At 45.2% G+C, this 15,901-nt stretch overlaps 1 protein-coding gene across 1 annotated transcript; it reads right to left on the reverse strand.

Annotated features, from left to right (window-relative positions):
- Positions 1-14,039: 14,039 nt before the first annotated feature.
- PTF1A (pancreas associated transcription factor 1a) lies at positions 14,040-15,400 on the reverse strand. The gene is made up of 2 exons (XM_029592614.1): positions 14,710-15,400; positions 14,040-14,332 (listed from the first exon to the last, which is right to left on the reverse strand). Exons 1-2 carry the CDS (start codon positions 15,323-15,325, stop codon positions 14,133-14,135), a joined length of 816 nt encoding a protein of 271 aa, XP_029448474.1. The 5' UTR covers positions 15,326-15,400; the 3' UTR covers positions 14,040-14,132.
- Positions 15,401-15,901: the final 501 nt, after the last annotated feature.

Raw genomic sequence — 15,901 nt, forward strand, 5'->3', positions numbered from 1 at the left:
TATCTCCAAATCTTATCAAATGAGGATACAGTCCCCCCTTCACCAACGCCCTGATAAGTTCAGTGCGCACACATAAAGTTCCCGTCATTACTCAGGGATTAAAATCAGTTCTGAGGTTACCAAGATGGAGGAATGTAACTATCCTGGCTTATTACTTCAGATACCTGTTATCTAAGCCTAGGACAGATATGAATCTAAGATGGAGGGGTGAGGCATGAAAGTAGCACAGATCAGTATACTTCCTAAACTTTTCTGGTTTTTTTATTATGCTTCTTGTATATATCCATAAGGGTAGAAACTCAGAATATCATAAATCCATAAACTATAAGATTAAGGGAAAACGTGTATTGGATGATATGAGGTATACTATTGGGCAACAACAGTTAGTGGCATTATTTGTTAATATCTGATGCTGTCTTCTTGCTACTGGCTAGAAATTGGGCAGTTCTTTTGAAAATCATCCATTTGCAATCTATTATATATGCTTTCTCTATAAATGTTATCTCCCATACCTTTGTGCCAACATATACGGATTTGATATAAAATTTTTAAAAGTCCTTGTACACACCAAGCTATAACACAGAGCATCAGGCAGAAAAGAAAAACGTCCTTTAGTAAGCTAAAATGACCAGACAGAGGTGTAAATTACCCATATGGCTTTTAGTGCTGCTTAGATTTAGTTCTAACACACCTGTTGTTCAATGTCCCAGAATTTCCCTAAATAATTTCTTATTTGCAGATTCTTAGGTTACAAGTTCTTCTAGGATTTGTTTCTTAGAAAAATAGAATTGGAGACTGTAAAGTACAAGACTTTGTTTCCAGTATTTTTTTATTGTGATAATTATACATTTTCCTTCCAATTGTGAATAAATTGCAAGGTAGTGACAGGCAAATGAGAAAATAGTGTCCACATGGGGAAAAGCCATAGGCTTAACCTTCACTCTTTACTCTCACTGCTCCAAATTTTCTCCAGTTTTGCCCCATTTTTCCCAGAGGAAGTACTGGAATATTTTTATTGATAAATCTGTACCAACTTTTCTGTGCAATATATGTTTGATAAATCTGCCCAACTGTTAGATATTTATGATGCCCCAAACTCATGTGTACAATGTACAAATACATACACGATTTCCTGAATTCCAGTGTTAGAAATACTCAAATTGTTCAAACATATCTGTTAGATCTTATAATTGTCAAAAAATGTTTCAGATTACAGCCCAGCATTGTCTATAAACATACATAGGGGTAGATTTTAAAAAGGTGCGCGCGGGAGTAGATTTGTTCGCGCTACCCGGCGCGAACAAATCTACTCCCGATTGTATAACATGTGCACGCCAAGCCGCGCAGCCATCCTCCGTTCCCTCTGAGGCTGCTCCGAAATTGGAGCGGCCTTGGAGGGAACTTTCCTTCCGCCCCCCCCCCCCCCCCACCTTCCCCTCCCTTCTCCTATGTAACCCACCCCCCAGCCCTAACTAATTCCCCCTACCTTTATTTTACAAGTTATGCCTGCCCGAGGCAGGTGTAACTTGCTCGCGCCGGCCAGCTGCCGGCGCGCCATATTCCAGTCTGGGGGCTGGTCTGGAGGCTGCGACCACACCCCTGGAATGCCCCTGGGCCAGAACCACGCCCACAGCCCCGCCCCCAGAACGCCACCCGATGTCGTGCCAGCCACGACACGCCCCCCGACACACACCCCCAGGAAAGCCCTGGGACTTAGGCAAGATAGGCTCGGTGCATGCAGGGGGTGGAAGGGGGCAGCTTTTCAGGGGTTACGCGCGTATCTTACACGCGTATCTTACACACGTAACCCTTTGAAAATCTGCCCCATAGTATTTTAAAAATTTTAATTTTGAATGGGGAACCCCTTTGGACAATGAGGCCTTATAGCCTACACTATCACCATGAAAATGTCATCATATCCATATATAGGGGTAGATTGTCAAAGGGTTACACGTGTAAGATACGCACGTAACCCCCAAAAACCTACCCCTGCCTCCCCCGCGCACACTGAGGTAGATCTTAAAACAGTACGCGCGTGCGTACTTTGTTGGCGCAACCGGCGCCAACAAAAGTATGCCGGATTTTATAAGATACGCGTGTAGCCGCATGTATCTTATAAAATCCGGGGTCAGCTCGTGCAAGGCCGCGCAAAATTGGCAGCCTGCGCGCGCCGAGCCACGCAGCCTGCCTCCGTTCCCTCCGAGGCTGCTCCGAAATCGGAGCGGCCTTGGAGGGAACTTTCCTTCTGCGTCCCCTCACCTTCCCCTCCCTTCTCCTATCTACCCCCCCCCCCAGCCCTACCTAAATCCCCCCCCTACCTTTTGTTGTGCAAACTTGCCTGCACCGCCTCGGCATCCCCCGGCACAGGCTGCAGTGCCGGGGGACTCGGGACCACCCCCCCCCCACCTGCCCCCGAACCATCCCCCCCCCCGGACCACTCCCTGACCCCAGACATGCCCCAGGACACGCCCCCGGACTGCCAACATGCCCCCAGACATGCCTCCTCCTGCCCTTTTTATGAAGCCCCGGGACTTACGTGCATCCCGGGGCTTTGCGCTCGCCGGCAGCCTATGCAAAATAGGCATGCCGGCGCGTGACGGCCCTGCGCGCATAAATCTGGCAGGATTTATGCGCGCAGGGCTTTTAAAATCTAGCCTTCTGAGCCTATCTTGCATAGGCTCTGCGGCGCGTGCAAGCCCCGGGGCTTTGCTCGAGGGCATGTCGGGGGCAACACGGCATTCGGGAGCATTCCGGGGGGCGGGGCCATGGGGTGGTGTCGGCCTGGGGGCGTTCCGGGGGCATGGCTGAGGCCTCCGAACCAGCCCCAGGCTGCCGGCGCATGCAAGTTACGCCTGCCTTGGGCAGGCGTAACTTTCTTAACAAAGGTAGGGGGGGATTTAGTTAGGGCTGGGGGGTGAGTTAGGTAGGGGAAGGGAGGGAAAGGTGGGGGGGGGGCCAGAAAAAAGTTCCCTCCAAGACTGCTCCGATTTTGGAGGGAACTTTTTTCTGCCCCCCCCCCCCCCCCACCACCACCACCACCACCTCCCGGTTGCCTGAACAAATCTACGCCCACTCATAACTTTAAAAATCTACTCCATAATGTGTAAGGCATTCCTGTTTTTTATATTCTGCGGCTTTGGAGGAATTTCCTTGGTGTTTCCTATATGTTGAATGGTATTACGAAAAATGTAGTTGGAACCAATATGAGAAAGCAGTGTAACCCGAGGGACCTCAGACTGTCAGGTGTCAAATTTAAAACCAAAACTCAATAGATGTCTCAATATGGTAAACTTTGTTTTAGCCGTTTGTCTTAATAACTGAGGCGATACTTCATGCTGAAAACGTGTATTTTTTTTCTTAAATTCTTTTAGAATCACAAGTTATGTCTGATGATGAAGACCTGCTTAGCCAGATGACTTTTCTCCCATCACCTCCGTCCTCTCCGAGGCCTCAGGACTAGTCTTCTATCCAGTCCTTCGACTTATAAACCCTGCACGTGGAGAAGGAAATAATATGCAGAATCCCCCCTTACATCATCTCTGAGCAAATCATATTTACAAGTGCCCGGTCCTCCTAACAAGCTGACGCGGTGCTGTTAGGACTGTGATTTGCTGTCTACGTATACAGTACATCATGTAGTTTTAATCATAAAGATACATAAAAAGAATACATCCTCCCCACCAAATCCTTTACCTAACTTCCTGAAGAGGGGCGCCTGTGGTATTTTCTGCAATCAAAATGATTTTTCCCCTTTCTCTCACAGTGTACGGATACAGTCTGTTCAAAGCACAGGTTTGTGTGTTGGATGACGCCTGATCTTAAATGATATCTAACTGCATTTGAATACACCTAGAGCAAGACCTGAAATAATTATATGCCTATGGCTGTTAAGGATTCTTACATGCCTGCTTATACTCACCACCCTGCCACCCTTTGAGGGGCAGGATTCATATATTATATTGCACTGAACTTTCCTCTTTATTTCTGTAACAACATTCGCGAATGATACATGCATTTGAAAACAAGCTACAATAAAGATGTTTGTGTACAAGGTAGAGCTGTACAAGTGATCATCTGTGAGCCACTGAAACCGCAAGAATTACTGTTAGAAAGAAAAGAGATTGTTTTCCAAACGTGTACCAGAAGTGATATAATTCAAGCGCCACATTATCTGAGCTCCATGCACTGTGCCCTCTACCAGTCCCCAGAGGAGTTGTTGCCCTAGAAACTTGTCTGATATCCCCTGCTATATATCAACACCTTGCTTTAGCAGTCTTTGGCTGAATTACAGTTACACAGTTTGGCGCTTCTTTCAAATTTCCTCCCATCAGTTTGGCCAAAGAAAGGAATTTTTCTCCTTTAGAAATGAATTGGCTTAATTAGTAAGTAGATTAATGGCAATGGCTGGTGAGTTGGTTTCCAGCAGAGTTTCACCAGAGAGGGTTAATCGGAGTCAGGGCTGGAATCTCTCCCAGAACTGGCTGCCAGCCATTTCCATCAACCAATCAACCCGAAAAAAAAAAAAAAGAAATGCAGTAAGTCATGTATGTTTGAAATTCAATGAGTATGTTCAGCAAGTTATGCGCGACCAATCTAGTAGATGCATCTTTGCAATGTGGCTAAAGGCATATGTCTGAAAATGCGTTTTTCTTTCATTTCGAACAGTTTAACCGTCTTCTTCAGAATAAAATTTGCCACAGGATTATTAAAATGATCTGGGGCAGACTGAGAGGGAAAACTAAAGAGCATAGAGGAACAGACTTTTTCTATGCAATAATAAGTTTATGTGCAGACAGTGTAAAACACTGCAAGCTTATTCCCACTCTGTCCTAACATCTATAGAGCTGTAAAGGGAAGTAACCTTTTAAGATAGTCCTTCAAATTTTTCAGACTTTCCACTTATAGCGATAAAAAGAAAATGCATTCATAGTTTTACTCGCAGCTGCATTAGTCTTGCAAAAAAAAAAAATCCCTGCTGAGAAATGCATATAATAGGAAAAACAGATCGGCTGGACAGCAGTGTAATTAATGCCAAAAAGGGGCTGAGGCCGGTTTCATAGCTTGTCTTTTGAGGATATCAAGACGAGACCTGGTGAAAAATGACGCATGCTTTAGCATTTCAGAAAGCTGGCAACTGGCAGAGCCCCTTTTTACTTTCTGCCGCGGAACAAAGGGGTCGGCAGAACTAGCTAGGTTGTAATGAGTTCTATGTCCCTAGCGCATTAAGTGCATCATGGAAACATATTGTATCGAAATAGTTTGGAGGAGAATACTGGGGATGAAAGAGAATGGGTGCTTTGATCAGCTCCCTGGGGTCCTGAGTGCGCACAGACCGACTTGCAAGGAGTTATTCAGTTCTAGCTAGACACACTTACAACGCCATTGAAAGAAATTAGCATATCTGTAATTTATCACATTTGTCCCGAGCATTTTTGCAATGTAAATAAAAGTTGGCTGAATAAAAAAATATCAATCATCACAGAAATAGAAGAAACCATTTAAGTCGGTCAACATTTTTTTTTTTTTTAAATCTGCTCCAGTGTGAATAAACAACGGATTTCAACTTTCGCTATAAAGTTCATAGGGTTCTGGCACCTATTTTTTTTTTTTTTGAGAAGAGGGTTTATCCGCTAACAGGTTCCCATCTCATCAGTCTTATAGAAACAACATCCGTATATATGTGAGGCAGGCTTTCTTTGCCGAGAAAGCAAACAGGGTGAGCATGGAATATGCTTGCAACGTTGTTTCTCTGTACAAAGGTAAATGCTCTCCCAATGCACTGAGGAGACAGTGCAAAACCTTTCGGCCTCCTCTCCAGCCACAAACCCACATTTACACCGTCCCCTTCCTAAGGCTTCCTCTTTAGAGTCAGCACTTCTTGTTAAGCTGTCAAACTTTTATTTGCAAAACTGCGCCAACTCGAGTGGACTAAACGTCCCCGGGTCCCCCGTTCAATAGGGAAAGCTTCCTTTCTGATTCTCCACGAGAACAAGGGAAAAAGTTAACAGGCAGGCATTGTTCGGCGTTTTTTAACAAACTTCACTTAAACAGCAAACAAGAATCTTCAACTTGACCTTGGAGAAGGGGCTGTGTGCGCGCCTTTTCGGATAATCTATCAAAGCAGCCCCCTGAATGACAATGATGTATGTCAAAGATGAAAAGATTGATAAATCCCCCTGCTCGCAGAGCCGGAGAAACCTTTGAAGCGGGCCAGGCTGGGGGGGGAGGGGAAACACCCCCCCCCCCACCACCACCACCACCACAGTGCGCCTTCTTCCCCAGCCCCGGGTCTGTGCTGGGACGGTGCCTGGGACCCCAGCCCCGTAAATCAGCACTGTAATATTTCTTAAGGGGCACGAGAAAGCTGTGAACAATGCTCCTCATATTAAACGCAATATTTCTTGGCTTTGGTGCCCGAACAAAAGTCATAGCACGACGTCTTTATGGCTAATTCAGTGAAAGGCCCATCCCCGGTCCCCCTGCAGAAAGGTCAGTGTCTCTGTGTTTGGTCCGCCGAGGGGGTGTTTTCACAGTGCAAACGCGGCCAGCTGTCCCTGTCATCCTCGCACCACTGGGGAGCAGCCACTGGGCATGGTTGTTAGCCGCATTCTACACCTGCAAAATGTACCGATTTCCAACACTTTTCAAGTTTTTTTTTTCTTTTTCTTTTTTTTCTCTATCTCTCTCTTTCTAAACTTTGACAACACAATTCAAGCAGTTGATGAAAGCGCTGGAAGGCGAGGAGATGCTGAGACGGAACAGCTTCTTATGGGTGCCTATTGAGCGCCTATCCAAAGGGTTTTTCAAGTATGTTTAAAAAAAAAAAAAAAAAAAAAAAAAGTTTGCAAAACTGCCAGATAATTGTAGCAACGTGTGATAAGTTTGCTACAGACTATAGGACTCGCTTAAAGCCTCATATTTAATTGTAGCGTGCACTTTGCACAACAGCCGTTCTGCAAGGGTTGAACCCAAGGACACTTGATTTACAAGTGCCTCTTGCCGGGAGGTGGGGTGGGTTGTTTTTTTTTGTTTGTTATTTTTTAATGTTTCAGTTTCCTTGAATATGGCACTGGCAGATTCTACAAGTGAAATATATTCACTCTTTCATCTCAAAGTTGCATATTACTGTTTCCAAACATTCACGCCACCCTTGACGCGTGATTTAGTCAGAGCCAAAATGCACCACAGTAACATTTTTTATATATAACATTTTTAGACGTGAAAGAGACAAAATCTTTCGACTTGCTTCGAAAGTCAAGTCGTTCATGCGAGCAGCACTACAAAGAAGCACTAGAATGCACCGTTTTTCTCGGCACGGTTTCGGACAGACTTCAAAATGTTGCCTGATCGTGCGCTTATTTTGGGTTCAGCACATGAAAGATGCCCTACAAAGAAGCTTATCTTCCTTCAAGAGTACAGCCCAAAAATATTAGTGCAGTTTTAGTGCTGATTATTAATCCTTTCAAAAGACACATAAGAGTGGGTAACTAAAAATATATTTCCCCAGCCAAATCATGTCAAAACCTATGGAGCAGAGGTGCAATTGAGCATGATAATACTACAACCTTGTCTTAGTAACTGCGATCTTATTTGTCTCGTTACTTAAGGAGCTAAACTAAAGGTAACGGAAAGCAAAGTTTGTGTAGGCATCTCGGTGGCGTTTCGTGCACATGCAAACCTTCAGCACAGACAGGCAAACACCCCATCGGTTGGACATCAGACGGCCTGGCAAATTTACGACTCCAGTGCAACAGGTTGCTTTGGAGCAGGTGCCTGGAAAGCCAAAGGCATTCAGCCCCCCGGAGGCTACGTTTTAACCTGCCAGCCACAAGGTAGTGCGGGAAATCGTGCAGAGGTGAAGGAGGGAAAGCCTCCAGAAAAGGGGGCTACAGAGCTTGGAACAGCCAGGAGCCCGATGGATTTGCAAACTTTTTTTTTTTGGGGGGGGGGGGGGGAGGGAGAGAGGCGAGGGGGGGGGGAGAGAGAAACCTCCGTGAGAACTGCACCAACTGCAGCCTGCCTTTTGTAAAACCCGTCTGACTGCAAAAAGGGAAATGCTACGGACTGGGAGAAGGGCTTTTGTTGGAGCTCTGCGGTTTGGGGAGGGAGGAGAGGGGGGGATCGAGGGGGCAAGTGGGTGTGGGCCAGAAGCCGGGGGCTGCAGGTGCACGGGAAGTGGAGCGGAGGGGGGGTGGAGGGGGGCAGGCAGGCCAGGGAGCCCCCCCCCCCTCCCCCCGGCGCCCCGCCAGGCGCCCAGGGCGCGCTCGGGGCTCGGGCTCGGTGCCTCCTTGCAGCCTTGTGGGGTTTTTTTTGGAAAGGCACTTCCATGCGCCACCAGCCCGGTCCCCCCGGGCACCCTCGGCAGGGCCCGGATCGCGGCGAGGCGGGGCCCGGAGCCGGGGCCGGCGGGGCGGGGAGGCGAGCCGGGAGCCTCCCCGAGCCCCCGGGCTCCCCCGGCCGCTCCGCCGCCGCTCCCAGGCGCGAGGCGCAGGGCAGGAAAGGCCGGGACGCATGCGCGCCTCCGTGCCCCGGCCGCTTCCCGGCCAAGCCTGCGGAAGGGTTTGGGGTGAAAAGTTTGGGCAACTTTTGCAGCCGAGCTGCCGCCAGCCCGCGGCTTTTGCCAATGCAAATGACTGGTGCTGAAGCACCGTGTGCCTCCTGAATGCAGCTCTAAAGCCTTCAAAAGATAAAATGTCAGCTTTAAAAGGCTGGAAAAAAGGGAACTTTTGTCTGGTCGAGAGAGTACTTGCGCATAAACGCAGCGCGCTCCTGCCATTGATTTGGTCTTTCTTTTGCAAGCGGTCCTGGTCACCACATAGCGTGTTTCATTGCTGCATAAGCTTTTCATCACCGGGCTTTGTTCCGATTGAAAGTAATGCTGTGAATTAAAGAAATGACAATATTTTCTATCTGCTTGAAAGTCCAAGAGAAGAGCTCTTGAGCTTGGCAAAAATCAGGCAAATCATTCATCATGCCACCCCGCACCTGTGGTCTTGGCATTCAAAGTCTACAAACCTATTCCTATTATACTTAATTATTCACAAACGACACAATGGTTGAAATGGAGCAGGTTGGAGTCTGTTTATTGGTCGTAAATGTTTTTCTGAAGATCTTCTGAATCTCATTGTTAGCTCGTTGTTGAGGCTGCCCTCTTTCTTTCAGACTGGAGTAGCCTTGGACTTTTCAATTTTCAATCGTAGCATCTGCTTAATCGTACGGATCAAAATATGGAGACACAAAACATATGCAATGGTTGATTTGTTAAATCCTGGTAATGAGTTATTAACAAGGGGAAACAATGGGACGGGATGGTGAGAGCCTTATGGTAACAGAGTCACTTTATGTAACGCCTGACGTTTCCCTCCCTGATAAATGGAACTAAGGTCTGAACGCCAGGTGATAGGAGGAAAATCAATGTCCTTAGGAAACAGCACGGAGACTTTTTTTTTTTTCTTTCTATGTGAAAAATTAGGAGACATAAAATTTAATTGGCTGATCACAGGGAAAAAAACAACGATCTTAAGTTTAATTGCCAGTAGGGCTTAGCAAGGGAGACAAAACAAGATTTGGGCCTGTTTGCTTGCATCCCAGCTTCAAGTCCAAGTGCACCCCTGAAAATGTGTTTTTATTATAACACATGTCATGCTTTACAGTTCCCATATTGTGCAAAGACAATAGTTAATGGTACATTAAAGACAAGCAAACCATGCCAACACGTCTTGGAGACATTGTAAGGGCCTCTCTCTCTTTTGCTTGCTTTAGGCAGCTGCAGTCCAGGACCCAGCAGTACAAAAAGAACAAGTTTGAAATACCAGGTGCATCCTAGAGAACCAAGACAGGGATTGATATGTTATAGCCCAGGACATGAACCTAGCAATAAAGATATCATTTCGATTGTTTGCGGCTTCCACGCCATGTAAAGCCAGAGGCGCCAGAGCAGCCTGATTACTGGCAGCAAAGCTTTCTCCCCTCCCTGGGTTTCCCTGCGAGCCAGAATCTCCCTCAGCCAAATCCGAACACCTGTTGGCCAGACCTCCCATCCCGTCGTGGGAATCGTTTCCCCCCAATGGTTCCAGATATCTAAACTGCAATTTGTTGTGGAATTATTTAGGATCATTCCCACAGGCTACAGAAAGCAATTGGAGAGAGAGGGAGATTTACCCACGAGGTTTACTAGGGATGATTCAACTGGTGTTTGTTCAACCTCGCAGCTGGTACTCGATGCCACAGAAAGATACATTAATGAAAATGTGATGAGTTCATGGACTGAAGAGGTTTCACACCCTATATTCATGATAGGACTTTAATCCGAGTAGTGGCAGATTAAAAGCCATGGGAATCGCAGTGGGGCAATTTCACAGTCCCACTAACTGCATCTTCATGCGCACTGCTTTTCTGCTACAAATTCCCTCAGTTTGTAACAGATATTCTAAATGTAGGGCGAATAAAATCGTATATTTAAATTTGTACGGGTTATTTTTTTTCCAAGTAAATGAGAAAAAGAGGAGACACAATGATCGCGTATACGAATTGGGTACAATACCCACTAATCAGATCAAGTCTTTTCTTTATTGACATTTTCTGAAGAAAAAAAAAAAAAAAGAAAGCAAAACAGTTTTCGGTCTCATCAGATGTTCAAACAGTCTTAGCAATTTGTCCCTTTTTGTTTATTTGGGTGTTTGTTTGAGGCTTCGGATCCAGATCAGTGTGTGCTGACAGCAGGGGTTCTTAGACTCCAGCTCTCGCAGCTCTGAGCTGCAGTCTCTATACACACAATCTCTGCACACTCGTCCTGACCTGAGATCACACTATAGGGAACAGAGCAAAATCATCTAATATTAATTTTTATATTCATATTTCAATCAATTAGGCCATTGCTTTCACACAAAGCTAAAACTTTTTTTTTAACCTTCTACCTGATTCGAAATAGTTCTGGGATCTCACTAAGTTTCAGCTAAAATGTTTATAAAATGTGCCCTAGCACAGAATATTTTAGCGGATATTGTATAACAATAACTACATCGTTAGATTTCACTTCAGACAAAATATTGCACTGTGCATGGAATGATTTGCCTCGCAAGATCTGTTTCACGTGGATGTGGACCTCTCTTTAATAACCACAAAGATTTTAAAATAAAGGTTGTATTTTATAGGCAAGTGTGGTTTTAATGAAGAGGTTTCTGTTGTTAAAAGAAAAGGAGGCATGCTGATTAGAAAATACTTGAATAGCTGTATTTCATGCCCCCTCAGGCACTTACAGGATTTACCGACCAGAAAAGTTGTATGTGCCACAGATATTAATTATAACCTTGTGTTGCTGCTGTTATCTTGCTGGGAAATGAGATGAAGCCCTGAAATGATCCTTTCGGTTTGCTTTTGCGGTAGGACTTTTGTAGCTGTTGTTTGCAGAACTGCCGCAATAGTATGAATGGGTTATGAGAGAAAATAAAATAGAACCTGTCAGTGCTTTTGAAGATTACGTTTAAAGAGACTTGCCAAGTCAAGACAGGAGAGTGACAAGATAGAGACCCCTAGTGTTTTCCATTCGGAGCACAGCTCTTCCGCTTCATCTGCACCGTACTAAAGGACGTGTTAAAGTACTGAATCACAAAAAAAACCTCAAACCCCCCCCCCCCCTTAAAAAAAAACCAAACATCAAATGCCATATAAAAGACAAGGTGCCACGTCAGCCATGATTGTAGTATGTTAGTTGCGGAATAGTATGTTACAAAATCAAATTGAAAAGAGTGGCAAACAGTAAAACACGTCCATATAATATAATGAAGCTGAGGTCCGACTGCCATTTGACTTTATAATGAGTGTAATGAGATTACATGCCTGATAGAAGCACTTGTAGAAAACCGACTTACTGTGTTTAATGAGGTCCTAATACAGGACAAAATTGAATTATAGTTTTGCTCTTTTTTTTTTTTCCGAAAAGAGCACCGTTAGTTTCAGTTCAATTAGCCCAAACTTACTCTTTCACTTTGCAAAGCCAATAAACTGGCATGAACAATAGGCAAAACAACCTCAAGGGAAAACAGAGTTTCAACTTAAAACATACACACACACACACACACACACACACACACACACACTGGAAATACAGAAGTATATAACGTTTTGAACATGGGATATGAAAACACAGATGAATATAAAAATTATATATATAGATAGATAGATAGATATAAAGAAATATATATATGTATATATATATATATATATATATATATATACATGTATATATAGATAGATAGATAGATAGATATATGAACTAAATATGTCTAACTAGGGGGAAACCATTATTTTGCAATACATGGATTCCATTTGTTGATGTAGCCACCCTGTGTAGCCCAAGTAAGAATTGTATTCTACTGTACCTTAGTTTGCCATCCAATTTGGCACCTCACTTTCTCATGCGAATCTGCTCTATTGCATGTTAGTGCCTAGGCTTGGCTAGGCTGCGCTGGACATGGCATCTGCCCAGGCTGGGATTCTGTCTGGAACACAGAGCCCAGCTGTGACGTCAGTCGAGCCCCAGCGGCTACCACAGGAAAAAAAGGGATACAAAAGCACCTGCACCAGGAGTTAGCAAGAGCAGGGGGCCTCCAATCCAGCCCAGCCAGCACCCACAGCTCACCTCCAGTGTCCTCATAGCTGCTCTCAAACACCCGCTGTTTAAATAAGTTTGGGCTGAAAAAATAGTTTTGTGGATTTTATTGTTTGATTAATATGTAATGTAGCAAGATATGCAGACACTGCTAATATGTTGTTCAAGGGCTTCTATTGCTTATGTTCTATGTAGGTATGTGCAGAGGTGAAATCCCACTCAGAAAGAAACATGATTTTAAGAAAACACAAAATGTTCCATCCAATTACCGGACTACAGTAAAGAGCTCATAGTGTTATTGGTCCGTAGAAAAGATTAGATTTCTAGCAGACTGTGAACCTTTTTACTAAACTACATATATCGCTTTCGAAAGCACATTGGTCTCTCCTTCAGATATGTATACAAGAAGCCTGTACCTGTCTAGCTGGATTTTATAATGGCGGAAGTACTGTTGTTTATTTTTCCTGAAATGACTTCGTTTTTCAGCAATTCCTGAAAGAATGGTACAGAGAGGGCGGATTCTTTATCTTACAACGTATGAAGCGTAACTAGGAACCGTTTCTACAGTATGCTATGAGCACAGTAGTCAATCTCCTGTTCTCTTGAAAATCCTTTGGTTGTGCAAGGTGAAAAGCTGCTGGTGCCAAGCAGTCTTTTGTTTCAGCATCACGTTCAGTCAGGCGATTGGATGACTCCTTATCAAACTGGTGCTGGGTCTGTTTCCTAGCCTTGCTAATTCGGAATGGAAACAGCAAATCTTTTTCGTAGAAAACAAATAGCAAGCAAGAAAAGGTGTATTTACAATAACAGAGAACTTGTGAAACCAAAGAGTGAACCTGCCGTTACCAGAAGAGATAAAAGGGGAGATTATCACACTTCTCCGCTTATGTTCATATGAAATTATCTAGTTCCAATGTCATTTCCATTTTATCAGTCCCTCCCCCCTCCCCAGGATTTATGGCAAACGGGCTTCTTGCAACAATACGCCCGTCTTATTTTTCCGAGACTAATGCTGTGTTTTCCGGTATGAAATATTGGAGAACTCTCTAGCCAAGGTTTTGCTTGGTCTCCAAAAGATTGTACTTGGTAATGTTGTATTCGGAAGTTTTTATTTATATATACTGCTCATAATATATGTTACCCTCTATTTGCAATGGAATAAATACTATAAAAAAGTTTATTCAGACGGTATTAATAACAATAGTTAGGAATTATTTTTGTATATAAAATAAATTATTTTCACATATTCTGACAGACAAAAAAAGAGTTCTGCCAAAAGGTGCAATTCGAATCAGAATATTGCATATTTTACAATCATGATAAATTATTTATATATTATACATTCAAAAAAAGACAATTCTATCTCATTTAATCTATCGGATAATAAATAGATAAATAAACGTTGATTGCCATTAGAATTTGAGGAAATATTTAGCGTTATAAATTACATTTATAATATAAATATATACATATCTACAAGCATAATCAAAACCAGATGCAAAACAAAAAAAGTATTCATAGTTCATGATACAAAATCAAAAGGAGGTTCATTTTCTATGTTATTCAGAGAAGATTTGTTTAGTTTCCGGGGGTCTTCAGGAGTCCATACTTTAGCTGTTCTGATAATGTTCTGTTCTTTCAGTTGTTTCTCATCCGTCCAGGAGAGGGAATGTCCAGCAAGCGGAGGCAGCCCATAATCTGGGTCACTTGGGGACGGGGATCCTAAAATTAAAATCAGAAGGGACAATGAAAAGGACTGAATGCACAGACGGAATGAGTCAATCAAAACAGATTTCGTTTCATTATTTTTGCTCAATAGCATGCTCAAGTAAAAAAATAAAATTATATATATATATATATATATATATATATATATATATATAATATAATATTATATATATATATATATATATATATATATATATATATAAAATCCTGTGTATGTATATAATTAGCTTACAATATTACGCGCAGCTAATACTGATTGCCTATAGGACACGGATGATCTCCGTGTCCTATAGTGGTACTAACGCGCAGTGATTATCTACGCACGAACCAGCCCGGGCGCACATTCCTTCAGGCATGGCGGCCGCACTTACGGGTGCCTCGGTGGCAGATGATGACCTTCTTGGGCTGGCTGTGGCCCTCGCCGCCGGGGCTCCGCAGGGGCAGGTCGGACTGCACCAGCTCGCTGAGGAAGTTGATGTAGCCGATGGCCAGGCGCAGGGTGTCCACCTTGGAGAGCCGCTTCTCGTAGGGCAGGGTGGGGATGTGCGCGCGCAGCCCCTCGAACGCGTCGTTGATGGACTGCATGCGCCGCCGCTCGCGCACGTTGGCCGCCTGGCGCAGCTGCTGCAGCTCCGCCTCCGAGCGCGCCCTCCTGCGCCTCCGCAGCGCCGCCGAGCCCCGCAGCCCCGGGGACAGGGCGCAGGCGGCGGCCCCGCACTCGTACAGGAAGCCGGAGGACGACGAGGAGGAGGAGGACGAGGAGAAGCTGCAATCCCCGACGCCTCCCCCTTCTCCCGCCGCCGCCGCCGCCCGCCCCTCCTTGTAGTACTCGTGCATCTGGCCGGCCAGGAAGTCCACCTCGTCGTCCAGGAACTCGTCGGCGTCCAGGTGGTCGCGGGAGGACTGGTCCGTAAAGAAGTCCTCCTCGTCGAAGTAAGGCGACGGGAAGGCGTCCAGCCCCGGGAAGTGCTCCAGCACCGTGTCCATAGCGCTGCCGTTGCCCGGTAACAGCAGCAGCAGCAGCAGCAGCAGCAGCCCCGCTTCTCGCCCGCCTCCCTGCACCTCGTCTGCACTTTGCTTGAGCTGAAGGCTGGCACGCGAGGATTCTTATAACTACATCTAGAGGCGCGTGCCGCGAAGCGGAGACCTCGGCCAATCAGAGGTCGCCTCGCCCGCTTCCCCCCACCCGCCCCAGTCCGGCAGCGCATTATTGCACCTTGCGCTGCGGGGGCCGGGGGGGGGGGGGGGGGGGGTGGGGCTGCGCGAGGCAGCCCCCGGCGCGAGACAGGTACCTGCCGGTGCGGGGGCTGGTGCATCTCGCTGCTTTTACAGGCTAACAACAACAACGACCAGCCGGGCCCATTCTAACCCGAACAAACAGCCGCTTCTGGTGTTTGATGAATGCTAGTGGAAAATCAATGAATATAGCCTGTGTGAACGGTTTTCTACTATGGTTTTTGTTCGATTTGATGACTGGGGCAAGAAGCGTAAAACTAAAAACACACGTACACAAAACCGTGTTTCCTATTCGAGAAAAGTAATGAAATAAAAACTTCCTTTGAT

The sequence above is a fragment of the Rhinatrema bivittatum genome, chromosome 2 (genome assembly GCF_901001135.1).
Source record: "Rhinatrema bivittatum chromosome 2, aRhiBiv1.1, whole genome shotgun sequence".
NCBI classification, from domain to species: Eukaryota; Metazoa; Chordata; class Amphibia; order Gymnophiona; family Rhinatrematidae; genus Rhinatrema; species Rhinatrema bivittatum.

What these genes read in the sequence shown, in the direction of transcription:
- PTF1A (XM_029592614.1), bottom strand. Translation starts at nt 15,325, where the DNA reads ATGGACACGGTGCTGGAGCACTTCCCGGGGCTGGACGCCTTCCCGTCG. An exon ending in CATCTGCCACCGAGGCACCC is followed by an intron (nt 14,333 to 14,709) that starts GTAAGTGCGGCC and finishes TTTTAATTTTAG; the next exon opens with GATCCCCGTCCCCAAGTGAC.